The sequence below is a fragment of the Cynocephalus volans genome, chromosome 3 (genome assembly GCF_027409185.1).
Source record: "Cynocephalus volans isolate mCynVol1 chromosome 3, mCynVol1.pri, whole genome shotgun sequence".
NCBI lineage: Eukaryota > Metazoa > Chordata > Mammalia > Dermoptera > Cynocephalidae > Cynocephalus > Cynocephalus volans.
Genome location: NC_084462.1, coordinates 43,595,842 through 43,615,118, shown reverse-complemented (window position 1 = coordinate 43,615,118; position 19,277 = coordinate 43,595,842). Strand labels below are relative to the sequence as shown.

Sequence of the window (19,277 nt, the reverse complement as noted above, 5' to 3'; positions counted from 1 at the left end):
GACGTAGAGTAATTTCTCATCATTTTTCTTCCTTGTGGCCCAATTTGGGCTGAGCACAGACACAGAATAAACTTTTGGCATCAATCTCCTTTCTTAGTCTCCATGTCTAATTGCCAACACTTCACTTTAATTCTAAATTATACTTATTTAATAGATTAACAAAAACGAATCAAGGTGACCTTGACCCCACCTGGATTGTGTTAAGAGTCAAGACTTGCTTCCCCTCAGCTGAAGTAATGAAGACATTTACATTCAGAATAAGAAAGGCAGAAAAATCAGGTTGTACTGGAGGTACCTGGCCAGAGGCAACTCCAGATTTCTGACACCAACCCCCATACCCCCACTTATTACTGTCCCCCTGCCCGGCAGAGGTGAGGTTTAAGTCCTGGGTGTGGACCCTTCCATGGGCTCCGGAAGCCTGGGGGAGATGAAAACCATGCCAGACTTGGAACAAACACCTGGGTATTTATAGACTAATATCAAGTCATAACAAAAGGTTATAAGCTCTCCCAAAGCCATTCTGAAGCTCCAAGGTCCACCGCCTAATTTCGTTTTTCAAAGGCAGAGTATCCAGGTATTCGATAAATATCAGTTGGATCTGAAGTTCCTTTACCCACTGTATAGATAAAATGCATTAAACAGTACAGAAGATTAACTCACTGGGAAGTTATATTGGTCATCCTTTCTTAAAATGGTAAACTGGAGGCAGAAATGGAACTAAAAATTTCTTAGCAGTGGGATCTGAGCCCTTAATCTCTCCAAACACCATTAGGGGGTAGATGGACAAATTCATTTGCTCAATAAATACGTTTTAATTAATTCACTTGTATAATAAAAATTCATTGAGCATCTATCATATGCTCTTAATGAGAATACAACGGAGGACAGGAAGACACAGATGTGCCTTTACAGGTTTATGTTCCCACCATAGAGACAGATAAACATGTAATGTCAGGCAGTGATAACTGAGAAGGAAACAGGCCACTTCTGCCTCTCTGAGGAGATGCTATCTGAGAGCTGAGGGAAGGGAGAGAGTGAGCCACAGAGACATCAGGGGTGGAGCATGCCAGGCCCAGGAATAGCAAGCACGAGGCCCTGAGATGGAGGCAAGCTCAGTGAGGGAGGCCTGAGGTGGCGGCCAGCATGGGTGTTGCAGGGGCACCTGGATGAGAGTACATGGAGAGGAGGTCTGCAGGAGAGCCGCAGGCCACACGTTCTGGGCATCCTGTGTGACCATGGACTTTATTCTGAGTGCGTTACCAAGCCATCAGGGGATTTTGAGCAAGGAACTCATGTGATCTATGTTTTAAAAGTAACCCCCTCTGGCTGTCATGTAAGAAAGAGCTGATGGGGAAGCCTTGCAGAGGCGAGGAGACCAGCGGGCGTGGGTACAGCAAGCCTTGAATGTGGGGGCGGGCAGGTGTGATTAAAAGAGGTCTGATTAGGAATATGTTCTGGAGGTAGAGTGGGCAGGCACTGCTGGTGGATTAGAAGTGTGTATCAGGCACCTTCTGAAATGAAGATGGTATGACAGCTAGTCAACTACTACAAGTAGCTAATAAAACCGCAGCCCCCCTTTTCCACGAGGCAGCAGGCACTGTGCCAAACGCTTCACGTATGTCCACGCTGAATCCCCACAACACCACTTGGCCTGCAGTAGTCAGATCCTGATCCCACCAATGAGGACAGTGAAGGTCGCAAGCCCAAGGTCACACTCTGGTAAGGAGCAGGGCTGGCCTCCAGAGGCCCCTTCTGCTCCACGACCTGCCTCCCCAGCCCTATCTGTAACCCCTGCATTGCCAGCTGCCTCCGACTTTCACACACAGGGTGTGAGAAGCTGGGTGCTGGGAGATGACTCCTTGGTCCAACACAGGCACTGTCTTATTGGTCCCTTTTCCAAGGTGAAAACCTCTTAAGGCTTCGACTTTATCTCACAACTTAAGTTGATCTTGGCAATCAGAGCTCTGCGGCAAAGGAAACACTGCAACCAGCCTGTGTGTTGGCCCCAGGAACCCCCCCGGCTGCTCCTCTCACACTGCCTCTCTGGGAACCCTTCCATTTAATCAACAGCTGAGCCAAGGTGGAGGGGATCGGGCCATCCTGGCTTCTCCTGAGGCACCCCCTCAACAGCCTATGCACAGCTGTTTTGTCCTGTTTGATTTTGTAACCATGGGGTACAGGAGACAATAGCAAATCACTGGAATATTATAAAATCAAATAAGAGAGAAACAGTGGGAATTTGAGCAAGGAAGCATTAGTTAAATTGGCCTTTCCAAAAGAAAAGCTAATCATTTTCATGGAATAAAACCCTGGAATGCTGTGGGAAAAGGGAAAAGAGATCTGTGCTGCTGTACAAGCAGCACCTCCTAGCTGTGCCCCCTGCTGCAGCAATTCGAGGAGAGGAAGGTTGACACAGCCCCACAAGACGGGACCAGGAGATTCCCAGGGGGGACGATGGAAGGGAAAAACAGCACTCAGTGACAGCCTCTCCTGTCAGCAGTGACATGGCTCAGATTCCATTTGCAGAAACGCCACACCAAGGGGTCCACGGTGCTCCCCTCCTGATGACTTAGCACAGCTGCTGGGTACTTAGCTTTCCTGAGCATGCGACAAAGCCCCTCTGCCCCCACCACACACACACAGCCAGGAGAGTTAAGTCTGCCTGCCTCTCTGGTAACACCAAGGTATAGATCAGTGGTTCTCAAAGTCTAGTGTGTATGAGAATCCCCAGAGAGCTTGTTAAAGCACAGACTGCTGGACACAGCCCCAGAGATTCCAACCAGAAAGGCTAGGAGAAGGCCAAGAATGTGTATTTCTAGCACCTTCCCAGGTTTTTCTGATGCTGTGGTCTGGGATCACCCTTTGAGAACCATTAACATTGAGCAACTCTTTTCTCAACACCACCACGGAGTACCCCCAGACCCCTCTATACCTGTGGGGCAGAGATATTGAAAGAAGAAGAACACGGCCAGCGCTGATGGAGCACTGACTGAGTTCCAGGCCCTCCACCTGCAGTGCCTCATTTCCTTCTTGCACCACCTCACGAGGCAGACGTTACATTGCCTCTACTCTACAGATCAGGAAACTGAAACAAGAGGACCAGTGCACTGCTCAGGGCCCCACTCTAGGCACCAGGCCTGGGATGTGAACCAGGTGAGGTGCCTCGAGGAGCTGTGTTCAAAACCACTGCTCCCCCCTGCCTCTCTTATTACCAACGCCCAGTTTATGGAAAACTTGACAAGGTGGCAGAATGTGGGGCAAGTCTGATTCTTTAGGTGACAGTCAACATCCTAATGATCACAAATATCCACAGACCTCAGTGACCAACTCGATTACCATCTCTAATACCAGCCAGACTCAAACCAAAAGAATGTAGGAAATAACTGGGAAATTCACATCATCGCTGCTCTTTGTGAAAAAGTAAATGTTTAAGACATCTACACACATGATAATGAAATGTCAGTAAACACTGGGAGCTCCTCTATAATTATGCCACCCATGACATTTAAAAAAAAATTAACAAACCATAACAGAAAATAAAGGACCCTGAGCCACAGTAATGTAAGGCAGGAGGGGTCCTCTGAGTGTGGTCCCCAGAGCAGGAGCAGCAGCAGTAGCACCTGCCACCCTGGAAGGAGTCCTCCAGATGACTCAGATGCAAGCTTATCTAAGAACCCCTCTACTTCACTTTACATGTTTATTACATAAAAAATTCAAATTACCTGTCCCACGCTCCTTCCCCTCCTCTCCAAAACCAGAGCCTGGGATGGGTCTGTCGCAGGAGGGAAATTTGCAGTCAGATCCTGTGGTTCCCAGCTTCAATTACGCTCTCTTCTCTGCAGGACAATGTGGGATAAGCTCACTCCAGTGGCTTCCACCACCACTGGACTTATGTCAAAAGCTTCCAGCCCAGAAGGCTCCCCAGGGCCCCCACATCCTGCCCTGCACCATCTGCCCTTTGGGTACACATGTAAGTCGGATGTCAGGTCGGCCCGGGTGCACCCTAGCCCCGCCATTTGCTCACTGTGCAGCTCCAGGGGAGTAACTGGGCCCGCGTGTCTCCACTGTGAGTTGGAGTCTGGACGAGCCTCCACGCAAGGCCTGAGCACAGCCCCAGCAGGTTCACCGTCATCACCACCCACAAGACGACCAGGAATGGCACTGATGTGATCTTTCCCCATCTACCTGACAGTGCCTGGTGCAGGTGCAGAGCAGATGGCTCTGCTAAAAACAAAGCTCCTCAACTTTCCGAGGCTGAGTTAAAAGCAGGCTCGGGTCTTGGCACCACTCCCAGGCGTGTGACATGCTGAACTGTGTGATGCCAGCAACCCACAGGAGGCACAAGAAGCAAGAGGAGGCTGCGCTTTGTAAGAGCCAGCATAGATTGGGGCCTTTCTCCAGCATTGGAGGAGAGAGCAGGGAGAAGAGCTCTAGAACCACGGAGGCCGGCCTCTTGCCCATGCTTGGATGTCTAACGAGCCACCAGGTTTCCTGGTGTGTGGCTGAGAGGAGGGTGAATAGGGACAGGTGTCACCCATATGTAGTCGACTTGACAAAGAAATCAGATGTGAATCCCATCGGGGCCTTGCAACTCTTGGAGTAAAGAGATGGGGGAAGACGCGCCCCACACTCAGAAAAGCCCCCCACCCCCAGCCAGTGGAGGAGAAGGTGGTCTCCAGGTTTAAATCTTCACCAGACATCCTGGAACTAGATGTCTGTCTTCCCTTGATCACAGCAAAGCCAGAGCATGCCTGGCCCCAAAGTTCCAGGCTGTGCAGCAGTGTAGGTGAGCCCGCTCCTTTGGGGTTTGGGTGTATGCAGGGTGGGTGGTCCAGTCATCACCACACTCTTCCCTGTGCCCGCCTGCTGCTCTAGGCCCTTGGTGGAGACTGGAGGCTGCAGATCCACACCAAGACCACCTTGAGAGACCAGAGCTAGGTGGCACCTGTCAACTCCCCAGCCCTAAGTTAGTTCTGTTCTCAAGGAGCAGTAACTTTTGTGTCTCTTTTCCCTCCTCGGCCCCAGATACCTTCAACACATAGGGAGCTTCCCCAAAGATCACAGTGAAGGCTGGCAGACAGCAGAATACGCCCCTCCAAAATATGCCACTTTGGCATAAGGATTATTTTGAGCTGAAGGCTAGTGAGAAACAGGTGCATGAAAGCTCTGTCCTCCCCATCTTTGCCTAAATGCAGGATATAAATCTGTAAAGGCCTCCCCCCAGTCCTCCACCAGGAAGAACAGGAGTTAATCACTGCAGAGTAGACCCTCCTCAGCCCAGAGAGGGCAGTGGAGGAATCTCCCTATCTAACCTGACTCTAGCCCTTATCTTCCTTCCATTAGTTCCCCATATACTGACCTTCCTACATTTTGCCACCCTAGCAACTCAAAGTCCTTTTCCTTTGTCTCGTCACCTCCAAAAATGTACTGTCCTTCTTCTAGCACGCTATAGAAGCCCAAATCCTAACCACTCCTAGACTCACTCATCTGAGTAGTCCCATGTGTAAGGTGTCACACACATGTTCAACTTCTGTTTGTTTTACTCTTGTTAATCTGTTTTTTCTGTCATTCTAATTTGTAGGATCCTTGCCAGTGAACCTAAGACGGGCAGGGGAAAAAAAGTTAAGTTTTCCTCGTCTACAAACCCAAAGCTGCTTTTTAATTCTTCACTAAAAATTACTCAATATTCTGGCTCTACCCTTGTCCCACCACACACTGACAGGTCACCTGCAAAGGCCACTCTTCAGCTTGAACACAGAGGTGGTGCCACCGTCCTCTGAGCCCCTGCAGAGATGGAAGTCTTGGCTGCTTTGAGACCTTGAAGTATCTCAAGGGCAGGACCTCATAGATATTCGCTCAGACTTCAGCTTTTCTGATCATGGGCACTAAGTGCTATAGCAAACAACTCCCAAATCTCAGTGGGTAAATCTCAATACGCTTCACTTCTTGCTCATATGACATCCAGTATTTCAGGGACTGCAGCTGCTGGTTTGGGGGATGGCCTTAGCCAATCAGCCAATGGAGAAAGCCCCAAGCACCAGCCACACGTGCTGGCCCAGATCTAGAAATAGCTCACATTACTTCTGCTCCCATTCCACTAGACAGAAGGCAGCCATTTCACCACTGCCAGGAAGGCTGGGAAATTTAATCACCCAGGGAGAAAAAAACAACTGTGGACACAGGCTAGCAGTCTACCAATAACACCTGGACTGCGTCAGCACTGGGTCCTAACCATGACTTGGCCCCTTCCTGTATGTCCATCAAGCCCCTGCCCACCACAACAGCATTTGTCAGAAATTTCTGATCCAAATCATCTATGCCAGTAATTCCAAAGGTTGCTTCAACTGAAACCCTAAATAATAGCCAGGCCCAGATCTGGTCTCTGCTCAGCAGAGCAGAACAGGCCGCCCTGACATAACCTTTTCACCTATTCTGTAAGGATGTTAATTTCTTAAGCTGCATTTCTGTAGAAATTGAGCCTCAAAACTCAGAGCCAACTTTCAGTTTCACGAGGGAGAGTTGGGGGTTTTTAAACTTAATGAACTCACAAAGACAACAGGAGCCTGGTGAATTGCCAGAAATATGCAAGCTACCAACTGCCACACTGACTCTGAGGGTCACTCCTGTCCTCCCCTGCAGTCCATTACAAGCACCATGATGGCTTCAGTGTGCCTGACCCTGGCTCCTCACACCATGAGTCCAATGGTTGAGTGGTCATTAAGAAAATGAACTCTTGGCTTGACTCTAAAGTGATTTTAATGCCAGAGGCAGATGAAGATTGCCCATGGTCCAAAAATACCAGTGGTGACTTCAATAAGCCTCAGAGCTCACGTGGTCCAATCTGGCCCTGGAGTCTAAGCCAAAAAAGCACAGCCTAGAAACCAAAGAGGGAACTTGCAAAGGCATCCTGATTTCTGCTTATAGGTCCTCAAGAATGGTTAAAAGGGCTCTAATTCAATCTGCTAACAACACTTCATAAAAGGCCCTCTCCTCTCTCCACCCTCTCTCTCACACCACAGCTGCTCCCCTCCCCTCCCCTCCCCTCCTGTGCAGGGCTCCCTCCCCACCCGAGCTTGCAAATTCTTGTTCTTTCTGCCCTGTCCTCCCCACATACCACCTCGGGGCCATGCAGCACCTGCATCTCATGCCCCCCACCTGCCTCCCAGGGGAGGGACACAGGAGAGCTCCCTTCTCTGGGAATTGTACTTCTCTCATCCTGACCATTTTTCTTAGATGAAATCTTCCAAGAAGTGCTATAGAATAAAATCCATATCTTCGCTCTATTATTTCACTTTAAAAAAAAATTGTAACTGAAAATATACTATCTTATCCATTTTTAAGTGACATTCACTACATTCATCCATCCACAGAACTTTTTCATCTTCCCAAACTAAAACCTGTCCCCATTAAACACTAACACCCCATTCCTTCCTCCCGCAGCCCCTGCCAACCACCATTCTACTCTGTCTCCACCAGTCTGACTACTCCAGGTATCTCATACGGGTGGAATCATACAGTATGGGTCCTTTTGTGACTGGCTTGTTTCTCTTAGCATAATGGCATCAATATTTATCCACACTGTAGCATGTGTCAGACTTTCCTTCATTTTAAAGTTGAAAAGCACTCCATAATGTGTGTATACCCCACTTTATCTGTCCATCGCTTGATGGACACTTGGTTTGCTTCCACCTTTTGGCTGTTGGGAATCGTGCTGCTATGAACATGGATGTACAAACATCTGTTCAAGTCCCTGCTTTCACTCCTTTTGAGTATATATCCAGGAGTGAAATTCCTGGATTATATTTTCACTTTTGTGAGAAACCGACTTACTGTTTTCCACCCCCACCAGCAGAGCACAAGTGTTCCCACTTCTCTACCTCCTTGCCAACATTTGTTATCTTCTGGTTTTTTTGACAATAGTCAACCCAATGGGTATAATGGGACATCCCCTTTAACCTTCACAATAACCCTGGGTATTGTTATCCCCATTTTACAGATGAGAAAACAGATCCAGAGACATTAGGTGAGTCCCACAAGGACAGTGATGGAAGTAAGATTTAAACCCTGGTCTAACTACAGAGCCGATGCCCTGATCATGGCACAAGCCATGCCTGTCCTCTCTTCTAATGAGTGACCTCAGAGAATGGGCTCACTATTCGCCATGGAGATGATGGGGTACTGTGGGTGGTGAAAGGGGCCTGAGGGCCTTGTGAAGGAAGCCGTAGTGGGAGAACTTCCCTGGCTCTCAGCCTGAAACTTCCTTAGGAAGCGACAACCAGGGCACCAGGGCAGGTGCCTCTGTTCTCATGAAACCCACTGCAGATGGTACCCAGTGCCCTCACCTCTCCTACTCATTCCTTAGGGTGCTGGCTTTCAACAAGCAGGCTGTACGCAGCCTCCGACAACTCTCAAGAATTATGTAAGAGGATCTCGTAAAGGTCTAGTTCCCCATTTATGATTCTTTTTTTTTTTTTTTTTTTGTCTTTTTTGTGACCGGCACTCAGCCAGTGAGTGCACCGGTCATTCCTATATAGGATCCGAACCCGCGGCGGGAGCGTTGCCACGCTCCCAGCACCGCACTCTCCCGAGTGCGCCACGGGCTCGGCCCCCATTTATGATTCTACCCACCCTCTCCATTCAGGACGGTTCTGTTTGCATCTAACAAACCTAATATAGGGTTGGGCCTGACTCCGAGTTGCATGACTGGAGCAGGAGCTTCACTGCAATGAGCTGAAGCATGGACCTTCATTCCAAGCTAATCACGAAGTGCTCCCTTGGCTGTGAGGGATGGAAACACTGAGGGAACAACAGAGACTCACTCTGCTGCTGTCACACTGAGGCTGTGCTGAGACAGAGAAGGCAGTGGGCTTTGCTCTAGCACCAATGTCACCAATAACTCATGCAGGTTAACAGCTACCTACCTGGAAGGGAGGTCTGTTATGGGGTTCCCTTGCAAGCTATCTGAGCACAGAAGCCTGGGACGGTCTCACCATCCACCTCGAGGAAGGACACTCTTACAAGGCACCCACTTTCCTGACCTAAACATTGAAGAGGCCTCCAGGCCTGTACTTGAAGGGCCACGGCTGGAAACCTACATGAGCAAGCTTCTTTGCTTCTCAGCCCTCTTGCTTTTCAGCCCAAAAGACAATCAAGCATGGCCATGTGCTCTGTTGTTCTCTGTCTAGTTCCAAAATAAACGCTGGTTCCCCAAAGGGCTGGTAGAAGCCCATCCCATGAGAAAACATACCTACATATTTTCATCATTTTCTAATGTATTTCAGCCATTATGTAACCTTAGACATGACCCTGGCAGGAGGAACAAGAAAAGTTGAACTTAGTCCCCTAGGGCAACTGGTTTCAGTACAGACCTCCTGCCAAGTCCCAAACACAAACCTCCTGCAGTGGGATCTTATTATGTAGTCACCAGGGCAGATGGGTCTTCTCAGGAGGCTCTTAGAAGAACCAGTACAGAACTTACAGAACTTTAGGCACAGATGAAGGCCATCCAGACCTTAAGGTACAGGAAGACTACACACTTCCAAGTACACATACGCACCCAAGCATGTGTGTACAAAGGCATGTTTGCACGTGTGTATCTATACACATATGATACATTCATTTTCACCTTTATTTGCCCCAGTCACTATCTTTAAGTCATGTAGAGGACAGCTATACAGAGGTGAAGGCAGGAAACTACCCAGAGTCACCTACCTTGTTCTCTTCTGTTCTCCTTACACATGACAGTCCCTGCAAAGGATCTTTTAGAGGATTCTCCAGCATCCAGACACAACTTAACTGGCATTTTTGAGGAAATACTTTCTACTGATGTGTGAAGCTAGTAAACCTGTGAGAGAAGCAACTCATTCATTGAATATGTCCTCAACTTATGATGAGGCTACATCCCAATAAACCCACTGTAGATGGAAAATATCGTTAAGTTGAAAAATCCATTTAATAAATCTAACCTACATCACAGCTTAGCCTACCTTAAATGTGCTCAGAGCACTTGCATTATTAGCCTACAGTTGGGCAAAATCATCTAACACAAAGCCTATTTTACGATAAGGTGTTGAATAGCTCAGGTAATTTATTGAACACCATACCGAAAGTAAAAACAGAATGGTGGTATGGGTACTGGAAGCAGGGTTTCTACTGAACATGTATGGCTTCTGCACCATCATAAAGTAGAAAATTTGCAGCAGTTGAACCATCGGAAGTCAGGGACCGCCTGTATTTTTTGCTTTCCCGGCAACTCTATTAGCCAAGAAATCCAAGCTGAATTTGTGGGATGCAAAGCCCTAAAATTGATAGAATGCTACTTTCCTAATTCTTTTTAAGTGGATGGTCTATTTTTTATACTGTGATGAGGAAGGCAGAATTTGCCAAACCAGTCTGCACCCCGATGGCTATATGCATGCATATTTGGTTCCCCAAATTGAAACCTTTCATAAAACCTCTCAGGAAGCACAGAATATGGTCAAAAGCATCATTATAAATATCAACATAACCTCTGACAAACAGATGAATTTACTAAAGACTGAAGGTTGTCTGATTTGGGACAACTAACATGTAATTAAATGTTAAGATTTCTCCTCTGTAACTTTCTCAGAGTAGATGCAAAAGACACGATGTAGATGAGCATGAAACCAAGGCAGCATCCACAGTGCCAAAAAGGAGATGGGTTCCAAGGTAAGGAGACGGGCAGAACCCAGCCATGTAGAGGAGTCATCTCCTTTCGCAGGGGATTCCAAAGACTCTATACTTCTAACAAACGACTCTGAAGCACAATTGAAACGTGACTTCTGTCTGGTTACCAGGAATAACAATGAAACAAAACAAAAGGCAAGCCCCCAGAACAAAGACATGCAAAGCTTGGTCTTGCCAGTAAAACTTTATTTGTACCCAAATGCTATTTTCCAGCCTTCCCCAAAGTTACCTCTTTTTGACCATTCAAAACCACCTTCCCAGAATGGAGACTGACAGCATCAGAAGATACAGAAGGATCAAGGCCCCTATGTGGGGCAAACTCGCCGGGGCACAGCGGCAGAGAAAGCGGATGGGCCCAGTGACTAATGGAGCCGGACAATTTTGACCTGTTTGTCTGCTATGCTTTAGGGCTCTCACCTGCACCCTTAAACAATGACAGCACATAGTTCACCACTTTTCCTCCTCAACACATTCGATGGATTAAAAACCCAGGAGTCAGGCGTCAAGACACCGTCAGTGACCAATCCTCCCTCCCCTCTCCCGGTCCCTGGCACCTTTTGTTTGGCAGCCTCATGGTGGGATGGCCTGAACCCAGCTTCAGAAATCGAGGCTCCAACCGCAAACGCCAACACCCTAGTCAGCAATACTCTCTTCCCTCCCTTCCTCCTCCCAAGCTCCCTCCCAGATGCTCACTGCTTGGAGGTCAGTGGCCACATCTAGGGAGAGCCTCTCGGGCCACCCAGGCCTATCAGAGAGTGTGGCACCAGTCCTATGGGAGACACAGGGAAGGAGTCCTTCCACCCGTGTTCAGGGAGAGTCAAAGGATCCTCAAGCCACAGCAGCTGGGCCCCAGTGCATACAGCAGACTTGCAGACTCCCGGCGGCATTGGCTGGCCTTTGCACGTGGCTCTGGGACATTGAACACCTTCCTTCCTGTGAGACCAGCCCTCTCCTGTGCTGGGGAAGGAAAAGGGAGGCTTTTCTGTTAACTTAAAACAGGAGACCAAGCAAGGGGAAAATAATAAACCCCAGCTTGGTGCAGGCTGACAAAAACATCACTGCAGCTCAGTTTACAGGCACGTACAGGAGCAAGACCACCCCCTCAGAGGGCCCTGGTGGGCCGGCATGGAGACAGAGCGACACCCTCTTCAGCCTGCCTGGAGAGAGCCACAAAGGTGCGGGCATCAGGAAGAGCCGCTTCTAGGGTCTTACCTCCTGCATGCCCCATCCTCTCACCTATTTCTGCCTTCCACTGTTCCTCTGAGAAACTCCTGTCTCGTGGGGCTGTGTTGGCCTTCTCAAAGTGTTACAGCAGGAGTGCGACCAGGAGGTGCCGCTCAGACAGCACAGCTTTTACATCACAATTGTGTGGAGAAAGCACGTCACTCGGATGGAGCCATCAACACATGACAGGAACAGCTCCCACAAAGGCAGGGTCTGGAATGTGCACAGTGGGAGCCACTCGGGGAGGGGCAGACACTTCTGCTAGGCATGGAAGCCTGCTCCTCCAGACCCTTCTACCTTACGAGCTGCCTTTTCTCCTGTGTGTGTCCTCCCCCAAGGTGGAGAGTTGCAGAAGGGTCCTTCTGATGGGATTGTTTTTTAAAGCATGTCCGTTCATCTCTTCGATCAAGTCCCACCCAGTATACAGGAGCTCGGTGAGGCCTCCACACCTCAGGGGTCGGGACCTCCATAGAAGCAGGGCCCGGGAAACCCCACCTCTGCCTACATCAGCAGGACTCCTAAGAAGTCCAGAGATGGTAAGTCTTGTGCTTCAATCTGTACTAAAAGGTCAGGGGTGCAGTGGACATTGGTCATTCTTAACTGTCAGCATCCATCCTTCCCCGCAGCTACAGCACTCTGATAACCATTTGGGGACCCCTTGTCACACGTATCCTTTGCGGGAGGTGACACTGCCTCCCCTATGGAAGTGCAAAGAGCCAGAGCCTCCTTCATCCCAGTGCAGGTGGGGGTGGGCAGGGACAGATTGCATGACTTAGGGCAGGACTCTGTACTGTCAGCTGGTGATGGAGGCCAAATGACTAGAAGAAAGGAGATAAAATGTCCTCATCACAAAGAAATGATTGTCTTGTAATTATGAATATGCTAATTATCCTGATTTGCTCATGCATTGTATACAGGTATTAATATTTAACTCTCTACCCACAAATATGCATAATCGATTACTTTTTAGTTAAAAAATAGTAATTAAAACACTTACAATAGAAGGTTACCCTTGGGGGAATTTTACTGGGGGGGGGGGCATGAGGGAACCTTCTGGGGGGCTGATAACATTCTATATCTTAATCAGCATAGTAGTTTCAAAAGTAAAGGCATATGACTTTACAACAGTGTGAATGTACTGAATGCCACTGAACTGTACACTTAAAAATGGCTAAGGTGGTGAATTTTCTGTTGCCACTATGAAAAAAAACCCATAGATTAAAAGAATTCAACACGTTGCATTAAAACTATTTCAATAAGTGCTCGCTTCAGCAGCACATATACTAAAAACTATTTCAATAAACACAAGAAAAGCCAAGATAAAGAATATAGCATAAATTTAAAAATTCATCAAGATTTGTGTTCTTTACTATATGTGAGTTATACCCGATCAAAACAAGAAAACAAAAAACACTGTCATAGCAAATTGTACAACACTGGTGACCCCGAAGCCTTCCTAGTTATCTTCAGGTACCAGATATCTCATTTTCTGCAGAACTCAGGACACAGCAACTCATGCTAGAGCTGGATCCTGAGATCTCAAGGCAGCTGTTCAAAATCTCTTGGCATTGGCAAGCACATATCTACGTGATTCAGATTATTTTTCCATTCTGTGCAATCAAAACAGAATACCAAAATAAATTGGATGTTGGGATGACAAAATTATAGAGATGGAATACAGATAAATGGTTGCCAGGGGTTACGGAAGGGGAGGGCAGGGTGGGGTGACCTTAAAGAGGCAGCCCAGGGGAGTTTCTTGGAGGTGATGGAGGCATTCTGTTCTTGATGGTTGTGGTAGGTGGACAAATCTATACGTGTGATAAAATATCATAGAACTACATGGAAAAGCATGCCAAAAACTGAATGCATGCAAAAACTGATGATACCTAAGACCTGTAGTCTAGCTCACTGCATTTGGATTGTTGATTTCTTGGCTCTGATAATACATTGGAGTTATGTAACATATCACCACTAGATGAAGTTGGGTGACAGGTATAAGAGACCTCTCTGTACTATTCTGGCAACTTTTTGTGATTCTATAATTATTTCAAAATAAATAAATTGGATGTTGAGACTGGCATAAGACTGCCATAACCACAATTTTCAAATTTTCATATTCACTGAATCATCCCATTGTTTTTACGGACTGCTGGATAATACGTACGAGTAAATCCTGACACATTAAAATAAAGATATACTAATAAAACACCATATAAGTTTAATTTTTTAAAAAGGGATTCAATTCCTTTGTAACAGTTGAAAATCACTGGGGAGTTAGAAAGAACTCAGTTTGGGCAAGTGGCACACAGGCTAGGTCAGCCCTCGGCTAACCTGCTGTCACATGAGGAACAACCGCACTGAGTCCCTGACACAAAAGACTTTCTTGTTAAGGAAATGGGGCACCTGAGAGGTCACATAGTGACATCAGATGCCCCTTGGTAACATGTGACTAAGTGTCAAATGAGTAGTGCTACAGACTGAATTCTGTGTCCCCAAAATTCACATGTTAAAGCCCTAACCCCCAAATGGTGACTATTTTCAGAGATAAGGCCTTTGCAAAGTTAATTAAGGTTAAATGAGGTCATAAGGGTGGGTCCCAAATCCAATATGACTGATCTTTAAAAGAAGAGGGAGAGACACCAGGAATTCTTGCACACAGAGAAAAGGCCATGTGAGGACATGGCGTGAAGACAGCCATCTACAGGCCACAGGGAGAGCTCTTCACCAGCAACCAACCCTGCCAACACCTGGATCCTGGACGTCCAGCATCCAGTCCTGTGAGACAATAATTTTCTGTTGTTTAAGCACCCAGTCTGTGGTTGTGGCAGCCGAAGCAGACTGATAAAAAGTAGTGTGGTGAAGTGGTTTAGAAGAGGGAGAGATGCTTGAGTAGAACTAGCTGCCTGCTCTTCAGCAGGGGGCCTGAGTACTGTGCTTAATCATGATTACTGGCAGATTCCTATCAGAAGGGGAATCTTTTGCATACTCAAGAGAAAATAAAGGCCAGTTATAAATCATAGGAGAGAAAACCACGTGCCCAGATTCATGTTGTTCATGAACACCAGGTTTCCTTTATGTGCACTCATTCCTTCCTTCCTTCATTTATTCACTCAACCAACAGTTGTGACTGAGCCTCTCAAGTCCTGTGGCTGATGCTGAAGGACACAGAGGACAGAGGCCGGAGCTCAGCTCTGTTGGCACACAGTCTTCCGGGGGAGCTCAGCTCTGTGTGGCACAGTCTTCTGGGGGAGCTCAGCTCTGTTGGCACACAGGCAGGGGCTATCTGATGGATCAGTGCCTCCACAGGGCAAGCAAGCGAGTGTAAGGAACATGGAGCAGAGGCACCCCGAGGACAGAGGCCTGGCAGCTATCAAAGCTGACCACTGGGAAAGAGCAGCCACTCCTGGGGATAGCACAAGCCTTGGCAGCCCTGTAAATGGACAGAGACCAACATGTACATGTCTTTTACAGCTCCAGCCAGACTTGGGCCTATGTCGGCTACTGCTCGAGAAAGGCATGTTTCATACTGCTTTCAACTGACAGTTCCATTATGGACTCAGCCCCCAAATAACAAAGCCCGAGGTGGCTGCTTGCTTGGTTGTTAATGCCTTGCTCTCAGATCTGTTTAAAGAACTGATGAAGTATAATATATAAAACCCTAACAGGTGACCTAAATGTTAGCTATCATTATACCAGATTTTGAAGGGCCTTATAAAGTCACCTACTCGAAAGTGATTATTTGATGGATTAAGAAACCAAAGTTGAAAGTTACCTGAGGCCACCCGGCTCGCATGCAATAGAGCCAGAGCGAAGGCTGGGGTTACCGCTGGGACTCCATGAGAAGCAGAGGTTTTAACATTTGAATTTCACAGTATTATATATTTTTCAAACCTATACTATTTTCCTTCGTTTTTACAATTCTAAGCACATGATATTCACAATTTTGCTTTTGGCAATGCAATATTTCAATCTCCCTGGTGAACAAAGGTTTGTGATATAGCAGACAAAACTGGAAACACTCTTAACATTTCCTCTATTAACCAAGAACTGTCTCTATGCTTGAGAATGGTTTCCATGTGAAACCTACAAAAAATCAAGAGCAAGAAAGACATAACCGAGGACAGGAGGGAAAGGAAGATGGCAAGTCAAGGGCACAGTGGAGGCGGCGGCGCAGGAGGGAGGAAAGTGGGTTTCTCTAGCACTGCATGTAGGTATCATACTGTTCGACTGGGAAGCAACTAGTGTGGAGCCAGACCTGGTGGAGGGAACAGTCTACAGTCACGCTTCTTCTCTTATGTCATGATAGAGTTTGGATGTGCTGAATGTGGCAGTGCTGGAAACTGATTAAGTCATGGGGGTGGATCCCTCATGAATGGATTAATGCTCTCCCTGGGGGAGGGGGTATTAATGAGTGAGTTCTCACTCTATTAAGTTCCCATGAGAGCTTGTTGTTTAAAAGACCCTGGCACCTCCCCTCTCTCTCTTGCTTCCTCTAGCCATGTGATCTGCTCGTACCCACCACTACCTGTCGCTTTCCACCATGAGTAGAAGCAGCCTGAAGCCTGTGCCAGAGGCAGCTGTCCCAGAATTGAAAGCCAAATAAACCTCTGTTCTTTATAAATTACCCAGTCTCAGGTATTTCTGTGTTAGCAACACAAACTGACTAATACATGTCACTTAGTAAAGATCATGGCATGCACGAGAACACACTGCTAAGCTTCTGTCTCATGACAACTGTAACTCAGCGAGCTTCCCCCTCCCACCTGGGCGACTGCGATGCCAGAACCTAATGCACCCCGACTGCAGATACCTTGGGGAAGCCTGGAGACACCTCCCTTGGTCTAACTTTTCATATCTTTCCTATTAATCCTTTGTCAGATGTCTTCTGCCATAAGCAACTTCAAAACTTTTCAGGAAAAAAAAAGGAACAAAATAAAGAACCAATTTATAAGAAAAGAGGCAACAGATGTGCAGAGCTTGTTTGAGGACAGCTCTCCCGACTGGAGTATAATCAAGAGCCTCCAGATCACCCCGTGTCTATCAGCCCTCAGATTATCATCCTCATTCCAAACTTACCAACAGTGTCGCACGGCTCATCTTTGTGTACACAGAAATCTGTCCTAAAAAAAAAAAAAAGACATAGTCAGGTATATGCAGCTACCCCCCAAGAACGGGAGAAGAAAATGCTACCAGTGAACCTTGATGAGTTGTCCTGCGAGGCTATCATCTTGGCCGTCATAGGTCACAGCGAAGAAAAACAACTAAGAGTGTTTGCCAAGGGTAGCCCACCTGCAATGTTTCCAGGAGGTAAGCCCAGATACCCCACACAAGCCCCTCCCTTTATAGCTGAACTATTCCACACATAACAGATGCTGAAGGACTCCTTCCAATGGCTCAGAAAGTTCTGAAGACATTTGCGAAGTCACTTAATCAGTCAATACCACTAAACAACAGCAGATCCCACATGCTGCTCTGCTTGAACAGCTTTCCAATGCTGTGATGAGCTATCACTTCTCTGAGAAGACGACCAACAAGGCATTTCTAAAACTGCATTCTTCAGAGCTCCCTAGGATCCCCCAGGTGTGTAGCTGGGGATGAGCGAAACAGCAAAGATGCTGGAAACCTGGTCCAGCCCTGGTTCTGCACGTACAAGGGCTTCACTCTGGCCTCTCATGGTGAAACGGGGGCATCTGGGCCCTTCCCTTCCAGCACCAGAGCATTCCCACGGTTCCTTCCAGAAGTTCCCACAGCCAGAAGCCAACCACAGAGTGCAACCTGGGATCTGGGTGAGGACAGGGATGTGTGGGACAGCCTGGCCTAGACCTGGCCTTCCTGGGCCTGCACGCATCTTCTCCTGGGTCCCGCGCAGGGCTGTAGGAAGACCCGCTCACTTGCAGCTCTCTCGACATGTTCAAGCGCCACCACGGACTTGAAAACTGTGTCATGATGCCACCTCTCCTCATTTGCCTTTGCAAAATCTTCTGTGAAGGAAGGCAGGGCCAGCCAGGCAGGGCTGACACTAAGCAAAGTTACGGAAGAAAGTGGCTGGTCCTGGCAGGGCCATACAGAGCCTTCCCCTGGTCAGGTAACAACTCCCCTTCCTGACCCTTCATCTCCACACTCTGGCATTCACTGTCCTCAATCCCTTTCTTCCCTCTATCACATCTACTCTCAGGACAGGATTTGGCCTGCCAGTCGTATGGGAGGTGATTACGGAGAAGGCAGTGTGCTCCTGTCCTAGTGTGCTAGCCAATTTGTACAGGGGCCCACCCCCTCCCTGCACTCCAGTCCACACCAAGCTGTGGTGTGTTTGCCTCGAAAATGTAAACACACCTGACACTTCCCAGCTCTGTGTGGGCTTCCACCCTGTGTGTCCCTACCCTGGCTGTGCTTCCAGCTCAAGGCTGTGAATTATAAGGATCCTACCAGACCACTCAGACCCACGGAGCCAGGATCCGTAGGCTTAAAAGGTTCCACTTGGGGTCCTGATGTATGGAATCCCAGGTCCAGGCCCACTGCCTCAGGCCAAAGCTGTCCCACCAGGTACACTGGACATTCTGCGAGCTCAGAGGAGAGGGCGGGGTGGGAGTGACAGCTTCAATCCAGCCAAAGAGGAAGCAGAGGAGAAGCTGGGCCAGTCACGTCAGGAACTTGCACGGGTTTTGCTTACCAGAAGTTTCTAATTTTTTCATAACAAACATAAATCAATGTTTCTGGTGAATTTTTAAAATTACTTATTGGCAAATTGTATATATTTATGGGGCACAATGGGATATTTTGATGTGTGTATACATTGTGAAATGATTAAGTCACACTAACAGATCACCTCTAATATACTCTCTCAGCAGTTTTTTAGTATACATCATTATTAACTACTAAGTGTAGTCACCATACTTTACAACAGACATCCAGAACTTACTCTAGGTAATCAAATGTAAAACTATCTTAACAAAGAAAAACATAAAAGCCTTTAAAACCCCCATACTTCTAGTAACCTCACTCCAAAACCATGAGAACCACCACGGAAACCACAAGGGAATACCATAAAAAGCTGAAAAAGGAAGGCTTGTGACTTGATTTTTCTGTCAGAAGCTCCCTTGTAGACGACTAGTGAATGAGCAGGCAGTGAGGGGTGGGAGGGAAGAAGCGCAGGCAGAGATAAAGCCCACCGGTGTAAATGCGCTCGCGGGCCTGCACCTATGTGGCCCCAACCCAGCTCTCCTGCCCGACCCCTCCGTGCGGGCGTTTGGAACAGCTCTCAGGCACACATGCTCACACAAAGACTGTCTGGCCAAGACCTCATTTCAGGTTTCCCGGAGTTGCGGACAGCATGTGCTGGCAGCTCT

The 19,277-nt window shown here is 47.6% G+C and overlaps 1 protein-coding gene across 1 annotated transcript in view; it reads right to left on the bottom strand.

The window, feature by feature from the left end:
- The window catches only part of ADAMTS17 (ADAM metallopeptidase with thrombospondin type 1 motif 17), a 316,365-nt gene that overhangs the window by 214,575 nt on the left and 82,513 nt on the right, over window positions 1-19,277 (bottom strand). Inside the window, exon 7 of the mRNA XM_063091528.1 lies at window positions 17,008-17,051. Within this exon, the coding sequence (XP_062947598.1) occupies window positions 17,008-17,051 (44 nt within the window). The remainder of the gene's footprint in view (window positions 1-17,007; window positions 17,052-19,277) is intronic.